The sequence below is a fragment of the Narcine bancroftii genome, chromosome 1 (genome assembly GCF_036971445.1).
Source record: "Narcine bancroftii isolate sNarBan1 chromosome 1, sNarBan1.hap1, whole genome shotgun sequence".
NCBI classification, from domain to species: Eukaryota; Metazoa; Chordata; class Chondrichthyes; order Torpediniformes; family Narcinidae; genus Narcine; species Narcine bancroftii.
Genome location: NC_091469.1, coordinates 57089896 through 57115428, shown reverse-complemented (window position 1 = coordinate 57115428; position 25533 = coordinate 57089896). Strand labels below are relative to the sequence as shown.

General features: G+C 37.7%; 1 protein-coding gene across 1 annotated transcript in view; it reads left to right on the top strand.

Moving 5' to 3' along the window:
- The window catches only part of LOC138763610 (low-density lipoprotein receptor-related protein 1-like), a 121923-nt gene that overhangs the window by 47704 nt on the left and 48686 nt on the right, over positions 1–25533 (top strand). Inside the window, 9 exon segments of the mRNA XM_069938480.1 lie at positions 2664–2835; positions 3185–3409; positions 4694–4812; positions 4907–5046; positions 5907–6052; positions 6396–6535; positions 7308–7430; positions 22407–22523; positions 22825–23193. Coding sequence (XP_069794581.1) covers positions 2664–2835; positions 3185–3409; positions 4694–4812; positions 4907–5046; positions 5907–6052; positions 6396–6535; positions 7308–7430; positions 22407–22523; positions 22825–23193 — 1551 coding nt within the window.

Here is a 25533-nt window from a genome sequence, read left to right as displayed (position 1 = left end):
GATTTTAGCTGTGGATACTTGCTCAAATTTGGACGACATGATTAAACCAGATCCAATTTGATTGTGTAATGCTATTGTAATGCTATAAAAGTACCATAGATTATGAAAGATTCTATTTTTAAGTCATGAAGAAAGAATAATTATTCAGGAAAAGTATGTCTTTATTAAATGTATTCATACAGAAGCCTCTTGAATTTAATCTCGAATTTTAGAAGCCCAGTAATCTTTATTGAAAGCAGTCTTTTTTTCCAGACAACTAGATTAGCATTTTAACTAACCATTTGAAGACGCTTTAAATTGTGCATTGTTAAACAGGTTGACTGCTTAACGATTGAACAGAAGCTGCTGTTCCATTCATAAATATTGTTGTGGGCGGCCACAGCTGCTTCCCATTTACAACTGCCAGCCAACAAGATGGCTTGTCAAAGCAAATACAGAAGGCATAGATTTAGCATATCATTATCAGAAGCTGATAACGATTTCTTTTCTCTTTAAATCTTAAGCAAAAGCTTCCATGTTTTGTGTGTCTTAAAGATTAAATTAATTCTCCAGACTAATGATTAGCATGTGATAATTAAAATTTGAACCAAATGTACACAAGACATTGATGTCTTGGAAGGTTAGTTAGGAAGGTGCAGTCTTTAGGTATAAATTTTGAGATAGTCAAATGGATTGAACATTGGCTGAAAGGGAGAGGCCAGAGAGTGGTAGTGGATAATTGTCTGTCAGGTTGGAGGCCGGTGACCAGTGGTGTGCCTCAAGGATCTGTATTGGGCCCATTGTTGTTCGTTATATACATTAATGATCTAGATGATGGGGTGGTGAATTGGATTAGTAAATATGCAGACGATACTAAGATAGGTGGAATAGTGGATAATGAAGAAGGTTTTCAAGGATTGCAGAGGGATTTGGGCTGCTTAGAAAAGTGGGCTGAAAAATGGCAGATGGAATTTAATGCTGATAAGTGTGAGGTGCTTCATTTTGGTAAGAAGAATCAGAATAGGACATACGTGGTAAATGGGAGAGCATTGAGGAATACAGAAGAGCAGAAAGATTTAGGAGTGACGGTACATCGTTCCCTGAAGGTAGAAACTCACGTGAATAGGGTGGTGAAGAAGGCTTTTAGTATGCTGGCCTTTATCAATCATTGCATGGAATATAGGAGTTGGGAGGTGATGTTGAGATTGTATAAGACATTGGTGCGGCCTAATTTGGAGTTCTGTGTGCAGTTCTGGTCGCCTAATTATAGGAAGGATATAAACAGAGTGGAGAGAGTGCAGAGAAGGTTTACCAGAATGTTACCTGGGTTTAAGCATCTAGAGTATAGGGAGAGATTGGACAGATTAGGTCTTTATTCTTTGGAGCGTAGAAGGTTGAGAGGGGATTTGATAGAAGTATTTAAGATTATGAAAGGGATAGACAGAGTGGATGTGGATAGACTATTTCCGTTAAGAGGAGGAAAGATTAAAACAAGAGGACATGAGTTAAGAATTAGGGGGCAGAGGTTTAGAGGTAACATGAGGGGGAACTTCTTTACTCAGAGAGTGGTAGCCATGTGGAATGATCTTCCGAGAGAAATAGTGGCGGCGGAGTCAATTGTATTATTTAAGAAAAGGTTGGACAGGTATATGGATGAGAAGAAGATGGAGGGTTATGGACATTGTGCAGGGAGGTGGGACTAGAAAGGGGTGTTTGGATCGGTGCGGACTAGAAGGGCCTAATGGCCTGTTTCCGTGCTGTAATTGTTATGTTATGTTACGTTTGATACGTATTGAAGGCAAACCCTTTAGACATTACCTTATCTGTTTTTAAGACAGAAACTTTAACATAATTAATTGTTAATATGGGTAACTGATTGGTGTCTATGATTTATGTTTCTTGAGAGAACACAATGACAAATGATACCAAGAAACTGTAACAATATACCTCAAACAAATTCAGAGATATGCTGCCAAATATGCCTTAAATCTATCTTTGAGTGAAGTTCAATATTGACTAAGGGGACCTTGTTTAGCTGGCCTTTATTGCTCACTTCCGCTAGTGTAATTTAATAAATCTGTATTGTATTCTCTATGGGTTGGTCATGTATTTTTATTTATCTTGACAGCGCGGATGGCTATCAAAAGGTTAGAGGAACTTCTATCAGCTACTTTGTAGTACCAAGTACCTTGAGCACTCCAATATTTCCTCCCACTGGTTATAATTGTACATCCTGCAAAATAGAAAAAAAAACACAATTTCCAACATTTTTTCCTGGAGTTTGACAAATATCAGTTTTGGTCTTTAGGGAAATAAAAATAAGCAGGTATATGTATGAATCCACTTTCATGAAAGAAAGTTTCAAGAGCATTTCTAATGTTAATTTTGTAGTTTTCTACTTTTATTCAAATTTGTAGCCTGAGATTAGAAATTTCCCCATTAATCCTTGTGCTGAATAAGGGTTGAACTTCCATTAAACAGGAAGCCTCTTTCCAAGTAAATGAATTTCTGGTGTGGGATAAGAACCCTATATGCTGGCAACTTTATACTAGAACTGAAAATGAGTAGATCTAGTAGTTTACACTTTAAAGATAAAATGCTGTAAAACATGCTAATGAACTTGTCTGGCCAATGGTTTGCATTTGGTTTCCATTTTTTTCTGGACCAATTATTTTTATACACAGGGAACGAGCCATATTTAATCTTCACAAATCACCTTGACATCCGGAAGCTTGGTCTCTATCACCGAGAGTACACTGAGGTGGCAGTGCAGCAGAAAAATGCAGTAGCACTGGATGCTGATATTGCAGAGCAGATAATCTTCTGGACTGACTTGGATCAGCAGGCTATCTTCAGGTAACTAAACCACTGAATTATAGACTAACATTGCAAATTGTCTGCCAGACAATTGTAGAGTGCACAATTGAAACTTTTGACATGAATTGACCATTTGGTTGATGTGTCGTGAATGTTGAATTTGAGATTTAAAATAATTTTTTTATTATTTTTCTCTGTGGCTCAGCTATCCCTAACTTGATTGTTTGATGCACTGATTGAATACGTTATACCTACAATGTCAATTTTGAATGTATCCATAAATTGCCTCAAATATACCATATATCTCAGGCATATTTTAAAATTTCAAAACAACTGAGGGTTCATGTGTCAAACTTGTTCTTATTTGGTGTTATTTCTTTTTTTAAAGTGCATCTATCAATATGTGGCAAGTTGGAACTGGTGTTACCATAGTGGCCAAGGATGTAGCCTCTCCTGGGGGAATTGCCGTGGACTGGATTTACAAGCACCTCTACTGGACCGACCGTGGTACAAAAGCAATATCTGCAGCTACATTTGATGGAACCAAAAGATTGACCCTTTTTGATACAGACCTGAAGGAGCCGGGTTCTATTGCAGTTGATCCATTATCAGGGTAGATTTTTTTCTTATGGTTTATGCTTGGATACACTAGGTGCAGTAACTTTCAAATTTGGTATGACACTTTGTGGCTGCTGAGCTTTACTGTTACGAACCCAGTGGTCCCATCAACCCAGCAGCAATAGATATTCACCAAGACAAATGGTTACTTAAACAAAAGTTGTTTTTAATTATCTTTAAACATGAAAACAGTCCTCTCTTCTTGCATGAACCACAAGGGCTTTGACCAGGCTGTCTTCCAAATGGCTTGCGACAAGCTTGCCCTATTCCAGTCCCAGCTACTTTTGCTGGCTATAACACTGTGGAAGCGCTCGCTCGCGCTCTCTCAAAAACTTGTTTGACTCTTTTTGCTTGCAAAACCACATGACCCTCCTAGAACAAGTTCTCTTCCAGACAGTCTGCGGCTCCGGCAAGATCTTTCATCTGTTGCCTTTTGTAAACAACAATCTATTAGTGTAGTCTCTTGAGCACTCTCCAAAGTTCTTGCAAAAGCTCTGAGCTCCTGATATATTTAGCATGTGGCAGAGCTCCAATGTTTTAAATAAGATCTGTTTTAGTGTTTGTATGTAACCTACTCTGATAAACCTTTCCCAAAAACATATCTGTATACTCTGTCACATTACACTGACCCTGATTCCCGTTGAGTGTGCAGAATTGTGGGGAAGGAGTGAATATTGTATCTGATATGCTCATCAAAATGTCTGAAATAACCTTTTAAAGTTTAAACTTGTTTTTAAGCAATTGACCCAAGTGAATATGGCAGTTTCGCCTCTATCTTAGCTGAAAGTAAAGGTTCCATTATTGCCACATAATACTACATTTAGAATATAATATGAAATTCTTTAACTTTGTCCAGCATCCTCACATAAGTGAGCCCCCAGCAAGGAACAAACTTGCAACCCCTGGTTGACAAGACCAGTGCTCTAACCACTGAGCTATAGAGCCACTAAATGTATTTCAACATGCCTTAAAGGTTTTGTGTGGAGATGAACCAAAAGGTGATTGAAGTTGCCAATGCTACAAATCAATGTTCCCTGGAACTCTTTTTTGAAAAACGATGGGTCTTCAATTTAATATGGAGATGAAATTTTTCCAGATAGAGTTTGGAATCTGCTGGTGGTGATAGCAGTTGGTTTACAGTTTTAGTCTGATTAGTCAAATCTAAATGGCACCCAGGGTTAATTAATGGCTACAAATTGAAGTAAGGTGCATCTTTATTTGTGCAAATGCTGGTGGTTTGAGATGTCAACATAGCTCAACCTTTTGACTTTATTTACAGGTTTGTTTACTGGTCAGACTGTGGTGAACCAGCCAAGATAGAAAAATCAGGAATGAATGGTGCTAATCGGCAGCTACTGGTTACCAGAGAGATTCAATGGCCAAATGGCATTGCACTTGGTAAGTATTTCTAATGTGACTTACTTTTTTAAGCAGAGTTTCAATGTGGAGGCCTAATGTGCTCCTGCTCTCCTCCCCCTGCCACCCCCTTCAGATCTTGTGAAAAGCCGCCTTTATTGGGTTGACTCCAAACTGCATACATTGTCAACTGTTGACTTGAATGGCCAAGATCGAATCACAGTACTGCAATCACGGGAATCCCTTGCTCATCCTTTGGCAGTCTCTGTATTTCAAGTAAGCTTTAATGTTGAAAATGCAGTGATTGCAGGAAATGGTCTGTCTGGTAGATTTGTGTAACCAAATACTTACAAGGTGTTTCTGTGATTTTTGGAGCTTTCAATCCTCAAACCTTGCTGCAAAATTAAAGCATCACCTGCAGATTGATGTGTAAACAATCACTCTATTAAACTTTCAATAATTTTTCTGATATGTTAAGCAATGGCAGACTAGATTGAATTGGGTTATGAAGCTTCAATTATCTTGGCTTGCTTTTAATTTGTAAAATTGTGTGTTAGATGGCAGACTGTTACTTTCAAAGAATAGGAAATCCAGGAAGAGGTATGTTTTGGGTTTTGAATTGGGATCTTTACTCAAGGCTGAACTTTTCCAGAATGGGAATTAACAGATATATTGACAGTGCTTGAATACTGGGGAGGAAACATGACTTGTGAACTGACATAATAAAGCCAAGTGCTTCTGTTCTAGAAGTAACAATTTCATTGTTTATTTCAAAGGTCTGTGTTCTTCTGCAGTAGTTCAATTTTGCAAACCATTTGGAGTGAAGATTTGAATGGTATGGTTTCTGAATGACAGAGATAACATTGTGCTTAAGTACTGCCTGAATGTCCAGTTTTCAAAAATAACTCAAATCTATCATTTTAGTGGAATATCAACCACACTTATACACTTGGCAATTTGTTTCTTTATGTTGGCTACTCTAATCTCCATTATGTTTGGAGACCTCTGATCTGATTTTGATCTATATTCAGTTCCTTTCACAAGTTTTGTGTCTATTACTAGTCTTCTGAATACAAGCGGGTCAACAAGACAATTTGGATAATGCCCTTTAAATAAATGGAACTTTTCTAATCTAGGATAGTGTCTTTTGGATTGATGGGAAGACTGAAGCCATCCATGAAGTCAACAAGTTCAGTGGAGAAGACCTAGTGACTGTGATCTCCAATCTGAATAGACCTCAAGATCTTGTTGTTTATCATAAATTAATGCAGCCATCAGGCAAGTCTTTTTTTAATGCAAAAAGCAAATTAAAATTGCTGCTTGTTCGAAAGTCTTTTATCTCATGATAGCTATTCATCTCTTGGACATGGAGCTGCAGGAGTCCATTACCCTTCTGTTAGTACCAATTTAAGGAATGGCAGTTGTGAGTATTGTGCATTCTTGCTAATACAACTGTTGGAAATGGTTTAATTCTGTTTGTCAAATGTAAATTATCAATTACTGCAGGCAGTTAACCTTCCTAAAATGTTGTCCGCATCAGCAAAACTTTGTCATGGGCAATATAATGAAGTTGCATAATGGAAACTTGGAAATGGTCATCTAACTGGTTGATCTTTTGTAGGAAGAAATTGGTGCAAGGTGGATTCAGAAAGAGCTTGCAAATACATGTGTATGCGTGCACCTCAATTCAGCATTCATTCAGAAAAATTTATCTGTTTGTGTCCTTCTGGAATGATACTGGAAGATGGACATTCATGTAGAAGAGGTGCATGAGCAATTTAATTGACTTCTGTAATTAAAACTTTTGTGTGCATTCATTGTGTAACTTTGTTTTGAGCCATGGTCCTGTTACTAATGTACAGATTACCTTTATTTCCTGTAATGTTTTGAGCTCCTACACACCTGTTGCCATACATAATTTAGTCATTAAATGTATCTTAATCAGCATCCTTTTTCAACCTAAATTCTTTTTTATATTTTTATAAAATTAGATCCCATAAAAGAACACATATGATTTAAAAAAAAAATACAAAACAAAACAAATACATGTGGCATATAAAAATAAAAAAGAATCCACTCCCCCTCTACCCCCCTACTAAAAAAGAACAAAGAAATAAAAGAAGGGGACAAGAAACTCTCAACAGAAGTATCTATTATTTTAAAGTTTCTTATAGTATGCTGAGGCCTTAAGGAGAAAGGGAATGCCAGAGCTTCATTTAAATATTTACACCCATATTTTATAAATATGGGCTCCATATCTTGGAAAATATATAGTGTTTGTCTCTTAAATTATATGTAATTTTCTCAAGTGGTATATAACTCCTAACTTCAGCATGCCATCTTTCTACATCCAAATCTGTATCAGACTTTCAAGTTATGGCAATACTACTTGATGTTGCTAGAGCAATTTGAACAAATCAAAATTCTTAACTAGCATCTGGAAAGAATGCCTTTTAAGTTTAATAGTCATTGGTGGCAGTTAGTGGAATGATTATTTTTATAGAATAAATGTAGATTTAATATTCATTTCTCTTCAGCTATTCAGACTTGCAGCTCATCTGATTTTACATGCTTCAGTGGACAATGTGTGCCAAATAAATGGCAATGTGACAATAAAGTTGATTGTGAAGATGGATCTGATGAAAATTCTGAAACCTGTCGTGAGTATTTTTTTTCAACGTGGAGTAATGCAACTTGAATGTGGCTTGTGCAACTCTCCCCTTGCAGTTAAAATGTCTGGTGTTTTGTATTTTGAAAAATGTTATGTTCAGTTATTGGAGCATCATTGCAGAATTTGACAGCGATGTGCAGCACATGGTCAAATATAGAAAACTGTGTCTTATTTCTTAGCAGTTTTGTAGTCTTGGCTCAACCTATGGCTTTAAAACAAGAACAGTTTGAAAGAAACCTGTAATTTTATTTTGGAGGTATAGTGACAAAATCATAAAATCTGTGGAAGATTTTATTGCTAACTGCAATGCCTTGAACATTAATAATAATGTATCCCTTTGATCTCTTCCAAGAGGGAAATCTTTCAAACCAGCCAGTGAAGTGATAACTGCAGCAGGTGCGATGTTCATGTTCACAAATAATCCGAATTTATTTTCACAAGCAAGCCATGAAATTCAGTGTTTTGCGGCTGCATTGTAGTGCAGCATGTATATTAGAACCACCTTACAACATTACGATAACTTTTAAAAATAAATAAAAGTGCACGAAAAGTAATGCAGTGATTTTGGTTCATTGATTATTCAGGAATCTGATGGCAGCGGGGAAAAAGCTCTCCTTGTGCCACTGAGTGCTTGTCTTTAGGCTCCTGTACCTATTTCCCCAATGATAGCAAAGTGAAGAGGGCATGACCTGGGTGGTGGGATCTTTGAGGATAGAGGCTGCTTTTGAAGCCACCACCTCATGGAGTTTAGGCTGGTGGCTACAATTTTTCAGGCTGAGTTAACAACCCTTTGGAGTTTATTCTTGTCCTGAGCATTGGCACCTCCATACAAGGCAGTGATACAACTGCCAGAATATTCTCCACAGTATACCTATTGATGTTTGAGAGTCTTCGGTGACATACTGAACTGCCATAGGCACCTCACAAAGTATAGCCACTGGTGTCCCTCCTTTGTGATTGCATCAATGTTGAGGTTCCAGGACAGATCCTTGGAGATGTGGACACCCAGGAATTTGAAGTTTTTGACCCTCTCCACCACTGAGCCCTCGGTGAGGACTGGGCCATGTTCCCCTGACTTCCTCCTGAAGTCCACAATCATTTCCTTGGCTTTGCTGATGTTGAGCGCAAGATTATTGTTGTTACAGCATTCCAACAAGCTGATCTATCTCCCTCCTGAATGTTTCTTCATATTGTTATCTGTGATTCTGCCGACAACTGTGGTGTCGTTGGCAAACTTGTAGATGTCATTGGAATTGTGTCTGGCCACACAGTCATGGGTGTATACAAGTAGTGCAGTGAGCTAAGCACACATCCTTGGGGTGTGCCTGAGTTGACGATCAGTGAGGAGATGTTGTTTTCAATTCATACTGTGGTCTTCTGATGAGAAAGTCAATGATCCAGTTACAGAGGTGGGTACAGAAGCCTAGAGTGTGTACCTTTTTGATCAGCCCTGAGGGAATAATGGTATTGTAAACCGAGCTGTAATCGAAGAAGAGCAGCCGTATGTACAAATTGCTGTTTTCAGGGTGATCTAGAATTGAGTGGAGAGTCAGCGATATTGCATCTGCTGTGGAGTGATTGTGACAATAGATGAATGGCAGTGGGTCAAATCTTTACTTTGTCAGAATATTTGGCATTACTGAGTTAAATTTGGATTTCTGTCTAGCACCTAATTGTGCACAGGATACTATCAGCAATGTATATTTGTACATATTTGCTTATAGTTGTTGAGATTGGCTGAGAGTCATAGCCACGCCTACTGGCAGGTTATAAAGGGCTGCTCCGAACCAAACCCAGGTCAGTCTGGACTGGTCAACTGTGCTGTAATACGCTCCAGTCTTTTGTTGATTAAAGCCTTGGTTTGAGTTAACAAGTCTTTGAGTCATTCGACGCGCTGCATGCACTAACCTTGTAACAAGTTTGATTTCCTTTCATGTTTAAAAATTGTATAAAAACTTATCTCTGGAGTTTTATAAAGAATTTAAAGAGTTATTAATTCCAATATTTATGGGGTTGTTAGATCAAATGAAAGATCTTTGGGACTTAACAGAGTCATTTAAAACTGTGTTAATGATAATTATTCCAAAAAAAAGAGAAGGACCCTTTGCTTCCAATTTCATTACTGATTATAAAATTTTGTCCAATCTAACAGCTAATAGATTAGCTAAATGTTTACCTTAATTGATTAATTTGGACCAAAACAGGTTTTATTAAAAATAGAAGATCAATGGATAATATTGTTAGATTTTTAAGTTTAATAGATATGGTTCAGAAAGGAAAAATACCATCAGTGGCTTTAGCTTTAAATGCAGAAAATGCTTTTGATAGATTAGAATGGGACTATGCAATTAAAGTACTGTAGGTTTTTGGAATTCGAACAAGTTTTATAAATTGAATAAGAGCATTATATAATTCAAAGGCTAAAATGATTACAAATATCAAAATCCTTTTTGTTGGAAAGATCATCAAGTCAAGGATATCCATTCTCTCCTTTTTTATTTGCATTAGCGATATAACCTTTAGCTGAGTTGATTAGAAGTGATAATGAGATTGAGGGCTTTAAGGTACATGAAAAGACCACAAAATTAGACATTTTGCAGATGATGTAATATTATATCTTAAAAACCCTGAAAGCTCATTTTAAAAAAAAAAGTAAATTATCGATTGGCAGAGTGAAATGCTGCCAATGTTTGAGACAGATTATGTTCAAGTTAAGAAAAGGACAAAAATTAAATGGCAGATTGGTGCAATTAAATATTTAGGAATTAATGTTGATAAGAATTAAAATAATTTATTTAAATTAAATTACATAACCTTATTGAAGAAAATTAAAGATTTATTAAGATGGAAAGATTTGCCAATTTCTTTAATTGTGTGAAGATTAATATCTTTCCTAGAATACACTACCCATTTCAACCTTTACCAATTTTTGTACCAATAATGTTTTTTCAGGATTTAAATAAAAGTATAAGAAGATTTATTTGGAGAGAGAAAATAGCTTGGATGGCATTGGAAAAAATTAATATGGAAATTTGATCAAGGGGGATTTTGGTTGCCAAATTTTAAAAGTTATTATAAAGCAGCTCAATTTAGATTTTTGTCGTCTTGTTATCAGACCGATGAAAAGATTGCCTGGGTGCAAATTGAAATGAGTAAAATAGGAGAAAGTAACTCTGAGCATATTTTATATAAATTGTATGAAGGATTATTAAAAGGAAAATCAGATAAATCAATTTTGAAGCATTTTCTTAAAGTATGGAATGGAGTATATGTAGAAAGAGGAATTAAGAATTATCAGTTGGCTAAACTGATATTAAATCAAAATCATTTAATTCCTTTTACAGTTAATAATCATTATTTTGATGTTTGGTATAATTGTGGAATTTTAAAAAAATAAGGGATTATTTTTTGGAATTTTTTGACTTTTGATCAATTAAAAGATAAGTATAATATACCACATGATACTATTTTTTTATTATTATCAACTTCAATCATATTTAAAAAGAAAATGAGGGAGGAATTTTAAATTTCCAGAACAAAGTCAATTTTAATATATAATAGCAGATACAGTAATTGAAAGATTTATTACTAATATGTATATCAAATTACAAAAGACTATTCAGGAAAAGGATTTATTCAAACCTAAATCCAGATGGGAAAAAGATTTAAATATAAAGATTTTAAAAGTATGGATATATTTGGATTATATGGAGTTGAATTATTAATCTCCTTTCCACGCATTAGTAGTGTGGTTCCAAACCATAGCAACTAACTGATCAGTTTTGTTATGTGTTCTCTTTTTTTCCTTTTTTGGGGGTAGTTTAAAGGGGGGTAGGGAACGATGGGTGGGTTAGGGTGGCGGGGGGTTGTAGGGGACATTATTTACATATAATATAATCATGTATGTATTCTGTTTTTCTTATTTTTTATTTTTCACACTATGAACCATATCAACCAAAATATGTACAAACGTTTCTCATTAAATTTACACAGTTGTCTTTTCTCCCTTTTTCCCATTTCCCTCCCTGCACTCTACCCACTCCCCTCCAAAAACCCATAAATATTCAAGATATACAATAAAACCATAAAACAATATCTTCACACAAAGGAAAATAAACAAGAAATATGCGTCATCTATTTATTACGCACTGAATCTAGTCATTTTGTCATCTTGTCATTTTCATTCTCATTTTAGGGGATGGAAGTCATAGGCAAACTCTCTCTAATATATTCCATGTATGGTTCCCAAATTTGTTCAAACATGTGACTTAATTTTTTTAATTATATGGGTTTTTTTTCCAATGGAATACATTTATTTATTTCCATGTACCATTGCTGTATACTCTTGCTGTCTTCCATTTTCCAGGTTGACATTATATTTTTTTTTGCTATCGCTAAGTCTATCATAATGAATTTTTTTTGCACTTTATCCAATTTGAGGCCTAATTCTTTACTCGTGTTACTTAAAATAAATATCTCTGGGTTTTTTTGGTATGTAACTTTTGTAATTTTATTTAGTATCTGATTTCTTCTTTGGCTTGGCTTCGCGGACGAAGATTTATGGAGGGGGTAAAAGTCCACGTCAGCTGCAGGCTCGTTTGTGGCTGACAAGTCCGATGCGGGACAGGCAGACACGGTTGCAGCGGCTGCAGGGGAAAATTGGTTGGTTGGGGTTGGGTGTTGGGTTTTTCCTCCTTTGCCTTTTGTCAGTGAGGTGGGCTCTGCGGTCTTCTTCAAAGGAGGTTGCTGCCCGCCAAACTGTGAGGCGCCAAGATGCACGGTTTGAGGCGATATCAGCCCACTGGCAGTGGTCAATGTGGCAGGCACCAAGAGAATTCTTTAGGCAGTCCTTGTACATTTTCTTTGGTGCACTTCTGTCACGGTGGCTAGTGGAGAGCTCGCCATATAACACGATCTTGGGAAGGCGATGGTCCTCCATTCTGGAGACGTGACCCACCCAGCGCAGCTCGATCTTCAGCAGCGTGGACTCGATGCTGTTGACCTCTGCCATCTCGAGTACTTTGATGTTAGGGATGAAAGCGCTCCAATGGATGTACATGCCGAAGTTGCATGTAATGTTGTTCCCATTTCCTTCTTACAGCGAAAACATCTATCTGATAATGTTGGATCCCATTCTTTTAATTTATGAGGATTAATATATACCCTGTGTAACCAATTATATTGTATCATGTGTAACCTTGTGTTTATTATATTCTTCATAGTTCCAGAACATAACTTTTCCCAAACTTAATTTTTTATCTTTGTTTAGATCCTTTTCCCACTTCTGCTTAGGTTTATAGTTTATTTCAATTTCCTTATCTTGCAGCTTCGTGTACATGTTGATTATAAACCTTTTAATTATCATTGTGTCTGTAATCACATATTCAAAGCTGCTTCCTTCAGGTAACCTCAAGCTGTTTCCCAATTTATCCTTTAAATAAGCTTTCAATTGATGATATGCAAACATTGTACCATGAGTTATTCCATATTTGTATTTCAACTGTTCAAATGTTAATAAATTATTTCCTAAAAAAACAATTTTCTATTCTTTTGATTCCTCTTCGCTCCCATTCTCTAAAGGAAAGGTTGTCTATTGTAAGAGGGATTAGCGGATTTTGCATCAATAATAATTTCGATATTTGATCATTCATTTTTTTTCCTTTCTAAGTGGATGATCTTCCATGTATTAAGTCAATGATGCAGTACTGGTGAGTTTTTATATTGCACCAGCTTTTCATCCCACTTATAAAGTATATGTTCCGGTACCTTCTCCCCTATTTTATCTACTTCAATCTTAGTCCAGACTGGTAAAAATCTGATAAATACCTTAATTGTGCGGCTCCATAATAATTTCTAAAATTTGCTAACTGCAAACCACCTTGATTATACCTCTCTGCTAATTTATCTAACACTACCCTTGATTTCCTCCCTTTCCACAAGAATTTCCTTATTTTTCTCTTTAGTTCAAGTTAAAGGAATTGGTAATGTTTGAAATAAGTATTGTATCCTTGGGAACACGTTCATTTTAATGCAGTTTACCCTCCCTATCAATGTTAGCGGTAATTCTTTCCAATGTTCAAAGTCTTCCTGCAATTTCTTTATTAGTGGCTGATAATTTCATTTGCACAAGTGACTTAAGTTATTATCTAACCTGATCCCTAGGTATCAGATTGCTTGTCCTTGTCATTTAAATGGTGATTCTTTTTTAAATTCTGTATAGTCTGCGTTACTCATTGGCATCACTTCACTTTTATTTGCGTTGATCTTGTACCTCGATATTTCTCCATATTCCTTCAATTTCTTGTGTAATTCTTTTACAGATACCTCTAGTTCTGTTAAGTATACTATGATGTCATCTGTAAATAAGCTGATTTTATACTCTTTCTCCTTTATTTTTATCCCTTTTATTTAATTTTCTATTCTTATCAGTTCTGCCAAAGGTTCTATTACTAAGGCGAACAATGAGGGGGATAGTGGATATCCCTGTCTAGTTGACCTACTTAATTTAAAGTGACTCGATACATATCCATTTACTGCTACCTTCGCCAACAGTCCATTATACAATGCTTTAATCCAATTTATATATTTTTCTGGTAGATTGAACTTCTATAATACTTTAAATAAGTAGTTCCACTCTACTCTGTCAAAGGCTTTTTTCTGGATCTAGAGCAACAGCCACTGTTGGATTCTTATTTCCTTGAACTTTGTGGATTAGATTAATAAGTTTACAGACATTGTCTGCTGTTCGTCTTTTCATAATGAATCCAGTTTGATCTTGTTTTACTATTTTAGGTACACAATCGGCCAATCTGTTTGCTAATAATTTCACTATTATCTTATAGTCTGAGTTAAGTAGAGATATTGGTCTATATGATGCTGGTGTTGATGGATCCTTCCCCATCTTTGGTATTACTGTAATTATTGCTGTCTTACATGAATCTGGCAAGTTTTGTGTTTCTTCTATCTGGTTCATTACTTCCAGGAGAGGAGGAATTAATAACTCTTTAAATGTTTTATAAAATTCTATTGGAAATCCATTCTCTCCTGGTGTTTTATTGTTCAGCAGCTTTTTTAATATATCCTGTACTTCCTCTATTTCAAACAGTTTTATTAGTTTTTGTTCTTCTTGCAATTTTGGCAGTTCAATTTTAGCTAAAAATTCTTCTATTTTATCATCTTTCCCCTTGTTCTCAGTTTGATATAATTGTTCATAAAATTCCTTAAAATTTTCATTAATCTCTCTTGGATTATATGTAATTTGTTTGTCCTTTTTCCTTGATGCCAGTGTCGTTCTTTTAGCTTGTTCTGTTTTAAGTTGCCAGGCTAATATTTTGTGTTTTTTCTCCCAGTTCGTAATACTTTTGCTTTGTTTTCATTATGTTCTTCTTCACCTCGTACATTTGTAATGTTTCGTATTTAATTTTTTTGTCTGCTAATTCTCTCCTTTTCATTATATCATCCTTTTTACTACTTCCTTTTCTGTACTTACTATCACCCTTTCCAACTGCTCTATTTCCTGATTGTAATGCTTTTTCATCTTAGTCACATAACTTATTATCTGCCCTCTAATGAAGGCTTTCATTGCATCCCATAATATAAATTTGTCTTTCACTGATCCTGTGTTTATTTCAAAATATGTTTTAATTTGGCGTTCAATAAACTCCCTAAATTCCTGTCTTTTAACTAGCATGGCATTTAACCTCCATCTTGTATGTTCTTGGTGGGATGTCCTCCAGTTCTATTGCTAATAGGGGTGAATGATCTGATAGTAGTCTAGCTTTATACTCAGTTTTCTGAACTCTCCCTTGAATATGGGCTGACAACAAAAACATATCAATCCTCAAATAATATGAAAATTCCTTCTCTCTTGGGTGTTGCCTCCTCCATATATCCATAAGTTTCATTTCCTGCATTGATTTAACCATAAATTTGGCTACTTTATTCCAGTTTTATCCAACTTTTGGTCCAAATTAAGGTTAAAATCCCCTCCTATCAATGTATTTCCTTGTGTGTCTGCAATCTTCAAAAAAATATCCTGCATAAACTTTTGATCCTCCTCGTTAGGTGCATATATATTGAGCAAATTCCAAACTTCTGAGTATATCTGACACTTTATCATTGCATACCTCCCTGCCGGATCTATTATTTCCTCCTCTATTTTGATTGGTACATTTTTGTTAACTAGTTTGGCTACACCTCTAGCTTTTGAATTATAGGATGCTGCCGTTATGTGTCCTACCCAGTCTCTCCTTAGTTTATCGCTTCAGTTAGATGCATTTCCTGCACAAATGCTTTATCTATTTTTTCCTTTTTCAATAAATTTAGTAGCCTCTTCCTTTTAATTTGGTTATGTATTCCATTAATGTTTATAATCACATGCCCATCTTATATCTTGCATACTCCTCTTTCCCACCTCCATCCCCCTTTTCCCCATTTTCATTCTTAGTTCGAATACACATTTAAGACATAAAGTACTCCCGCAGTTCCCACATCCACTAATACCTTAAACCCAAAAGTTGCCCCCCTCTCTGACTTGCCGCATATCCCTTGCCAGGCAACCACAACTCCGCTTTTCATTTGGATTGTGATCCTGTTCGCAGCATCAACTGATTTTGGAGTGATGGTTATTCCCCCTCTACCCAGCCCCCTCAAGAAAACACTTTTTTAACACATATAACAAAGCTCTCTTTTTTTTCCTCCCTTCCTTCCCTTCTCTTTTCCCTCTTTAGTTCTTTACCTTGTTTTTACATCTTTATATATACTTTATCGCCGTTCTTCATTCTTGCTACACTCTTCATCTCTTCTCCTGTCCTGAATTCTTGCGCTTTCTCTGGATCCAAGAACAGTCTGTTTTGCTCCCCAGGTATAAATATTTTAAGTACGGCTGAATGTCTTAACATGAATTTGTAACCTTTTTTTCCATAAAATCAATTTTGCTGTATTAAACTCCTTCCTCCTCTTTAAGAGTTCAAAACTTATGTCTGGGTAAAATAATATTTTTTGACCCTTGTATTCCAATGGTTTATTATCTTCTCTAACTTTATTCCTTGCCCGTTCCAGTAAATTTTCTCTTGTCATGTATCTCAAAAATTTTATAAAGATGAATCTTGGTTTTTGATGTGCCTGTGGTTTCAGAGGTAATGCTCTGTATGCCCTTTCTATTTCCATTTTTTTCCTGCATTTCTGTCATTCCCAGGACCTTCAGGATGCATCCTTTTATAAATTTCTTCATGTCTGTGCCTTCTTCACCCTCCTTCAGGCCCACTATTCTTATGTTGTTTCGCCTACTATAATGTTGTTTCGCCTACTATAATTTTCCAACACATCAATTTTCTGAAATAACTCTTGTGTCTCTTTAATTTTTTTGTCACTTTCTTCCAATTTTCCTTCTGTCATTTACTTCCATTTCTACAGCAATTTCCCGTTCTTCTACATTCTCTACTCTTTTCCCTATTTCTGTCATTACCAGTTCTAACCTTTGCATTTTATCTTCTGTTCTTTTCATTTTCCTTTTGATTGCATTAAATTCTAATGATAACCATTCTTTTAGTGATCTCATTTGTTCTTCAAAAAAAAACTTTATTTATATTCTGTTCATCAGTTTTGCCTTTTATTTCTTTGTCCGTCAGTTTTACCTTTTATTTCTTTGTCCATCAGTTTTATCTTCTATTTCTCTGTGAAGATCTTGGTCTTCTTCTTCCTCTTCTTCTGTGTCTGTACCTGTGTTTGTGTCTTCTTCTCTGTGTCTCTTCTGTTTTTCCTGATGAGCTGCTTGTATCTCTTTGTCGGGCCTCTTCTTGCTGTGCCTCTTATTGCTGCTCCTCCCCTCCTGGTCTGCTCGTCTGTTGTGCTTCCTGACGTTGATCTTCTTGTCGGTCATCCTTCCGTCTATCTCCCACGTCTGTTTCATTGCTTCCTTTTCTGCTGCCTTCCTCGTCCTCCAGCTGAGCACCTTGGTGTCAGGCATCCCTCAGCTGTCCTCTGCTGAGCACCCCCCCCCCCCTCCCGCCGGTGTCCTTTTTCTCCTTTGATTGCGCACTTTTGTTTGGCTCCGAGAGCCATTTTTACAGTCCACTGGCTGTTAAGTTGTGACTCCGCAGGGCAGGCACTGACCTCAAGGATTGGGCAATCCTTGCCACCACAGCGCCCTGTTCCTTCTTGCAGGTAAGGCCTCTTTCTTCTCCGGCGCTTTTTCTACTTTTTTTTCCAGTTGTTTTTACTTTCCCCTTCTTGGAAGCCATCTTCTTTCTCTTCTCTATCTTTATCTTCTATTTCTTATATTTTATTTTTGTTAAGCTTTGCTTTTTCCTAACTTTTTTCCTATTTTCCTAGAGAGGGCTGGTTTTCCCGACTGGCCACTACTCCATCGCGTGACTCCCTCCCTCCTATTCTGTTTTTCTTAAGCTATATTTTATCATTGTCTGGTTTATCATGATTAATAAATTTTTTTTTTTTGAAAAGAATTATGGTCAAAATTACACTATGAAAGAATAACTAATACAATTAATGTTTGATATCAAATGGTACAACTTAATTTTTTTACATCAATTATAATATACTCAATACAAATTACATGCACTTCATTCCAATTGTTCTGATCAATGTTTTAGATAAAGAAGTAGGATCTTTCCTACATGCAGTCTGGCAATGTGAAAAGGTAGCTCAGGTTTGGAAGGATAAGTATTTGGATGAGTTTTGAAGATGCAAATTTTGAAGTATTCCAGAGTATTTTTATTGGGAGATATTTCCCAATTGAAGTTAGATATTTATCAAAAGAAGTTTTTTTAAGTGTAGCAATAGCAAATAAATCTATAGCTGTTGTATGAAAATCTGGTGATATTGTGGGGTTGAACAGATGGTGAACGGAATTATTAAATTGTATACCATTACAGAGAATAATGTATAATTGACAAAATCAACCAGAAAAATTTGATAAGATTTGGAAACCCTACATGGACTTTTATCTGCAGTGTCCATCACACCCCCCATCCAAACTGCCCTAATTAGTTATGGTTTAAAGGCAAAAAATCAGACTGCTCAAACTACAGGGAAAATCACACTGCTCTCCATTGCAGGCAAAATCTTCACTAGGAATCTCCTAAATAGAATAATACCTAGTGTCACCGAAAATGTTCTCCCAGAATCACAGTGAGGCTTTCGCGCAAACAGAGGAACTATTGACATGGTCTTTGCCCTCAGACAGCTCCAAGAAAAGTGCAGAGAACAAAACAAAGGACTCTACATCACCTTTGTTGACCTCACCAAAGCCTTCGACACCATGAGTAGGAAAGGACTTTGGCAAATACTAGAGCGCCTCGGATGCCCCCCCAAGTTCCTCAACATGGTTATCCAACTGCACAAAAACCAACAAGGTCGGGTCAGATACCATTGCAATGAGCTCTCTGAATCCTTCTCCATTAACAATGGCGTGAAGCAAGATTGCGTTCTCGCACCAACCCTCTTTTCAATCTTCCTCAGCATGATGCTGAAACAAGCCATGAAAGACCTCAACAATGAAGACGCTGTTTACATCCGGTACCGCACGGATAGCAGTCCCTTCAAACTGAGGCGTCTGCAAGCTCACACCAAGACACAAGAGCAACTTGTCCATGAACTACTCTTTGCAGATGATGCCCCTTTAGTTGCCCATTCAGAGCCAGCTCTTCAGCGCTTGACGTCCTGTTTTGCGGAAACTGCCAAAATGTTTGGCCTGGAAGTCAGCCTGAAGAAAACTGAGGTCCTCCATCAGCCAACTCCCCACCATGACTACCAGCCCCCCCACATCTCCATCGGGCACACAAAACTCAAAACGGTCAACCAGTTTACCTATCTCGGCTGCACCATTTCATCGGATGTAAGGATCAACAACGAGATAGACAACACTCGCCAAGGCAAAAAGTGCCTTTGGAAGACTACACAAAAGAGTCTGGAAAAACAACCAACTGAAAAACCTCACAAAGATTAGTGTATACAGATCCGTTGTCATACCCACACTCCTGTTCGGCTCCAAATCATGGGTCCTCTACTGGCATCACCTACGGCTCCTAGAACGCTTCCACCAGCGTTGTCTCCACTCCATCCTCAACATTCATTGGAGCGACTTCGTCACCAACATCGAAGTACTCGAGATGGCAGAGGCCGACAGCATCGAATCCACGCTGCTGAAGATCCAACTGCGCTGGGTAGGTCACATCTCCAGAATGGAGGACCATCGCCTTCCCAAGATCGTGTTATATGGCAAGCTCTCCACTTGCCACCGAGACAGAGGTGCACCAAAGAGGTACAAAGACTGCCTAAAGAAATCTCTTGGTGCCTGCCACATTGACCACCGCCAGTGGGCTGATATCACCTCAAACCGTGCATCTTGGTGCCTCATAGTTCAGCGGGCAGCAACCTCCTTTGAAGAAGACCACAGAGCCCACCTCACTGTCAAAAGGCAAAAGAGGAAAATCCCAACACCCAACCCCAACCAACCAATTTTCCCTTGCAATTGCTGCAACCATGTCTGCCTGTCCCGCATCGGACTTGTCAGCCACAAACGAGCCTGCAGCTGACGTGGACATTACCCCTCCATTAATCTTCGTCCACGAAGCGAAGCCAAAGAAAGAGAAGAAGATTGTTACGTAAACTGCAATTAATTAATTAAAAGATTCCAGTTTATGAGACAGGCTTTTCTTTTTCTTTTTTTCCTACTTTTGGGGGGGTGGGAAATGCATAAAAACTGCATTACTTTTGAGTCATAGTTTTTATTATTCTTATGTTAAGGATAATTTTTTCTTTGGCTTGGCTTCGCGGACGAAGATTTATGGAGGGGTAATGTCCACGTCAGCTGCAGGCTCGTATATGTTTTGACGCAAATGGAAAATAAAATTTATTTTAAAAAAATGTATAAATTTCAAACTCCTAAGTATAGAAAAACATCTCCATGGCATTCCAGCGTTGTCAAGATTGTCTTAACACCAGAGTAAATGACTATGTGTGATTTGGGGCAAAAAATTGAAATTTAAAGAGTGTTTTATAGACCACATTAACTTTGGCTGTGTCTTCAGATTTGGTGACTGAGCAATTAATAAAGACTAGAATTGGTGAAGCAGAGGTGCTGTGGGAAAGGCAATTGGTGGAGATGGAAGGGGAAATAAAGTAGTCCAATTTTGGAAATGCAAGACTAAAGATGCTGGAATCTAGACCTAAAAACAATCTGATGAAGGAACTCTTGGTTGAGCAGTATCCATGGGAGGAAACAATGGTGAATGTTTTGTCTGAACCCTTCACGGATGGGAGGAGATGGTTAGCATAATTATGGGTTTCTTGAGCCAATAGGAGATTAAAACCACGAAGAGTAAAGGATAACTGGCAGATGAGGAAGTGGAGGTAGATTGTCAGATGTTAGACAAAGGGAGGGAGGAAAGAAAAACAAGTGACAGAAGATGGGTTACACAGGATGGAGATTGGAGGGAGGAGCTGAGTGAACACAGAAGACACCAGTGCTGGAATCTGAGTGAAGAAACTATGGGGAGTGAGGTTAAGGACACATTGGACCAGATGGAACATAAAGGGATGGGGGAAATCTAAGAGGTGAAATATGGATGGAGGGAGGATGGAACTTGAGGGGGAGGATGATGAAAATGGGTGAGCATGGGGGAAAGAGAAAAATGGGGGGTGGGATAGTTGGAGAGGTACTTGGCTTTTCTTGCTCTGGTTTTGAGGCACTTCAGGCAATTTCTGCTGATGGCAAATCTGTCTGCCTCGTACAGATGAAAGCAAATTCTGTCAGATTGCACTATTTTTATTACATGACAAAAAGTGAATTGTGACAATAGGCATAGAAAATGGGACTCAAAATTTAATGTTCATTTCATTGACGGCCCAGGTGGAATAAGGTGTTCCTCTAGTTTATGTTGGGTCTTGCTCTATAGTGATGACCAGTGTTATAAGTCGGTATGAATTGGGGAGTTGAAGTGGCATGCAACAGGAAACTTAGAATGGTCATTGCATACAGTGTATAAGCTCTGTAGAATGGTTCAAGTCCTGGAGACTTTTCACAACCCATCAAGTTCCTCCAGCAGATTTTTTAAAATCCCATTTTGGGATTTGAAAGGTGAGAAAGTATTTTAACGGTATTGCTTGTGACCAGCATGGCAGCAGGTACAAGATTGAAGGGGAAAACTGATCATGAAATAAATTGCAACTTTGAGAGCTAAGTTTAATGTGATGGAGGACAGAATGAAGCAAGGTACAGTAGCTGATCTTGGTTGTTGGAACAGAAAAGTAAAATCTAAAGGCTAGAATGTGGACTTTAGATGAGCAGGCATCAGAGTATTTGAAACCTTTGGAGTGAATGGAGTCGGGGAGAATGAGCATTGCAGCTGGGTGGTTTCAATCCTGATTATGAAATTGGAAGAGGTTGTGGTGTTTCCAGTAAAGCCAGAAGTTGTCCATGCATTTTCAATGAGTATGGCAGAAAGCAATTTGGCAATTGGTGTGTCCAGTGGTGATTTATGGTCCTTCTGCTAAATTATTGAATTGGTTGCTGCTCAATCAAATTCTTCCTTTGAAGTCCAGGTGTTTCAGGTGCAAAACTGGAGTTCATTCTGGAGTTTGAAGTGAGCAACTGTGAATAGCATCAATATTAGGGTGTAATTGAACATTGCGACCTGTTAACATAAGGTAATTGGGCACAACTGAGGTTGTGCAGTGTTATATCCACGGACAAACCAAGGTAATTCTTTCTCCTTAAAGGTGTGGGTGGAGAACAAACCTCGAGTTACTGCATAATGGGATTTGCAAACTAGAAATTAATTTTATCAAAGAGCCAAAGGATTGCTATTGATAATAATTGTCTCCTCTTGTGTTAATAGTTTAGTTTGTCTTCATGAAAATTTCAGCCATATACAGTGTTATAGAAGCAAATTGTTTTATGATGCAAGTGTTCATGCAAATGATTGCTCTTCTATTTCCGATGCAGAGATTTGCCAGATGCATGAAACTAGCTGTGGTCCTGGATCCCATCAGTGTATTCCTATTTCTTGGAAATGTGATGGAGAAAACGACTGTGACAATGGAGGTGATGAAGAGAATTGTGGTAAGGACTTGGAATAAAATGTTGTTTGACATCGAAGTGTCAAGTGAAAATATTCAGTTTGAGACCTTGAACAATGAAAATATAGATGCTAGATATCAAACAAACCAAATGCTGGGGGAATTTGCAGACGAAGCAGTGTCTTGAGAAAGATGTAGTCAATATTTTGACTAAAAATTTGTCAAACTGGAAAGAGACAAGTTTTTAAGTTAGCAAGAAGGTGGAAGAGATTGGCAATGTGGCTTTGTTCTATTCATTACTTTAACTTTGAATTATTCCAAGATGACACCTTTTCTCGTTCCAGGTATTCTTACCTGCCTTCCAACAGAATTTATCTGCTCTAGTGGCAGATGCATATCCAAAATGTTTGTCTGTAATGGTGAGGATGAGTGTGGTGACAAAAGTGATGAAATTGGCTGTGCTGCACCTTCCTGTGGCCCACATGAATTTCACTGCAATAGTTCAGAGTGCATCCCATGGAGTTGGGTATGTGATGCTAATGTTGACTGTATTGATCAATCTGACGAATCTCTGAACCAGTGTGACCACTTCCATCCTCCACTGACGTGTTCTCCAAATGAAATTCAATGTGGCTCAGGTGAATGCATCCATACCAATTGGTTCTGTGATGGAGAGAGCGATTGCAAAGATGGAAGCGATGAAATCAATTGCCGTAAGTAAACTGCCTCTTGAATTTTTTCTGTATTTAAGGGTTTGGAAGAAATTTGCCTGGGGTGGAGTGGGGAGGGGGAGGGAAAGTGGTTGAAGGACACAGGTTAACAAAGCTATGCCGCCATTTAATTGGATCCAAAGAACAAAACCGGTTGATGAATGATCTTTGGGACTATTTTCAAATTTATTAAAAATCTGGTCTGTAGCCCAGTGCCACACTGGAGATGTATTCTTAATTACACTCATTAGATGGAGATTTTGGATCTCAATTGTGCATAGAATTGAAGGGCATAGCTCCAATTTGATTAACCACCACCAGAGAGAATTTTTGCATTTTTATCTCTACCAGCACACTGTCGGTATCTTAACTATACACACCTAGGTTTTAAAAAGGCTCAGATTTAATTTGTTCCTTTATCATTTTGAATCAGCGATGAACAATTTCACTAAAGGGTACGAAACCCACTCAAAAGCCCTTTTCACACTTGCAAGTGGTCCCAGGAATTAACGGCCAATCAACCTAGTGTGAAACAAAAATCTTATCAACGCCGGCATGAGATGACATAATCTCATGCCAGGGATAGACTGTCTCGACCACTAGTACAATCCCTGGAGTCTGCAGATCCCAGCATTGCAATCAGGCAAGTGTAGAACATTCTGGGATAGAAATGACCCAAGTATTTTGTGAGTGTAGGAACATGAAAGAAGAAAAGATTAAAATGAAGGTATAAACTTTGCCATGGGAAGTCACAGTGGGGGGGGGGGGGGGTGGAGAGAGAGAGGAAATAATTAACAATAGAGGACGACTTTTAAACCGCATGGGAAAGTTGGTAGCGCACAATTTATAATCTGTGGGGGTGGAGGGAAGTGATGGCAGACCTGAATTCCCAGAATGCCATGTGCCAGAGAAACCCCTCCATGAGTGCTCCGTGCATGTAGCCATGCATATAGCCCTTTCTCTGCCGCACAGCATTCTGGAAGGACAGGAATGCCATCGCGTTTTCCCACAGTATTTATAAATTGTACACTATAGCGCTACCAACTTTCCCACCCTGTTTAAAAATTGTCCGCTATTGCTATTTTTTGATAACACTTTCCCACAGTCCCTTATAAAGGTTTATATAGGTCGGCACAACAACAACAGGAGTGGAAAGGCTCATACTACACTGTACATAAAGCTTAATTATGTTACAATTAGGCATAATTAATTTTATTCAAATATAAGAGCATAATACATTGATCAGGATTTGGGACAAGTCCACTAACACTCAATGTGCCATGACTTCACCAGTAGAAGGTAGAACAGTCCTAACTATGGGAATGGCTCCTTGCAAGTGTGAAAGCATTCACTGTCCCAATTAGGAGTGGCCAAGTGTGAAAATCCAAACCCCATTCCTTTCTCAGGACACTGAACAGCCAATTTAGTGGGACACAAATGTAAAAGGGCGATTGACTGAGCAATATTTTCAAGTCAGGCAGCTATGTAAGAAACAAATCTTTATCTAATTTAAAGTATTTTTAATATTTTAAAAGACCCACATGGTAACCCTCTATGGTCCACTGGTTGAGAACCACACCTAGCAACTAAGCAACTTTCCCTTTCAAGATGCTCATTGGTACTCCTGGACCTATTTTGGCTTTTACTTGCATTCTACCCATGTGCTGATGTTTTAGTATCTTCAGCAAATATTACTTAATCGATGTTTAGCAAAGATGGTTTCATTTTGCTCAGTGGATAACAGGATCAGTACCAACATGGATACAAAATTAGTGGTGATTATTTAAACGTCAATTTTGGACTCAATAATTTTCCTTAACTGATAAGACCATGGGCATTTTCAAGGCATAATTTTTATTTAAAAGTAATGAAGATACTTCTAGTAGAGTAAATGCTGTATTAGTGGGCCTTGATTTAAGGTGATGGAATGGATCAGGTTTTGGGAGATGCAAAATTGCAGAGCTCGGACATTTTTAAATTTCAATTTAGATTTGCAGCACAGTAACAGACCATTTCAGCCCATGAGCCTGTGACACTCAGTTACACCTGCATCCCCAGTAAGTTTTGAAGGGTGGGAGGAAACACAAGCCCCTGGTGAAAACCCACACAGACGTGAGGAGAATCTATAGACAGCATGGGATTAAAACCGCTAGTGCTGTAACAGCTTTGCGCCAAGTGCTACACTACACTAACTATGCTTCCCAACTCTATTGTGGATAGGAGGAACCCTTTCCTGTCACAAGGTTATAATAATCATCTGGTGCCAGCATTGAGAAGATTTTCCTTTCACGCTTGGCACCTTAAAAGCTGATTGGCCATTAATTCCTGGGACCACTTGCAAGT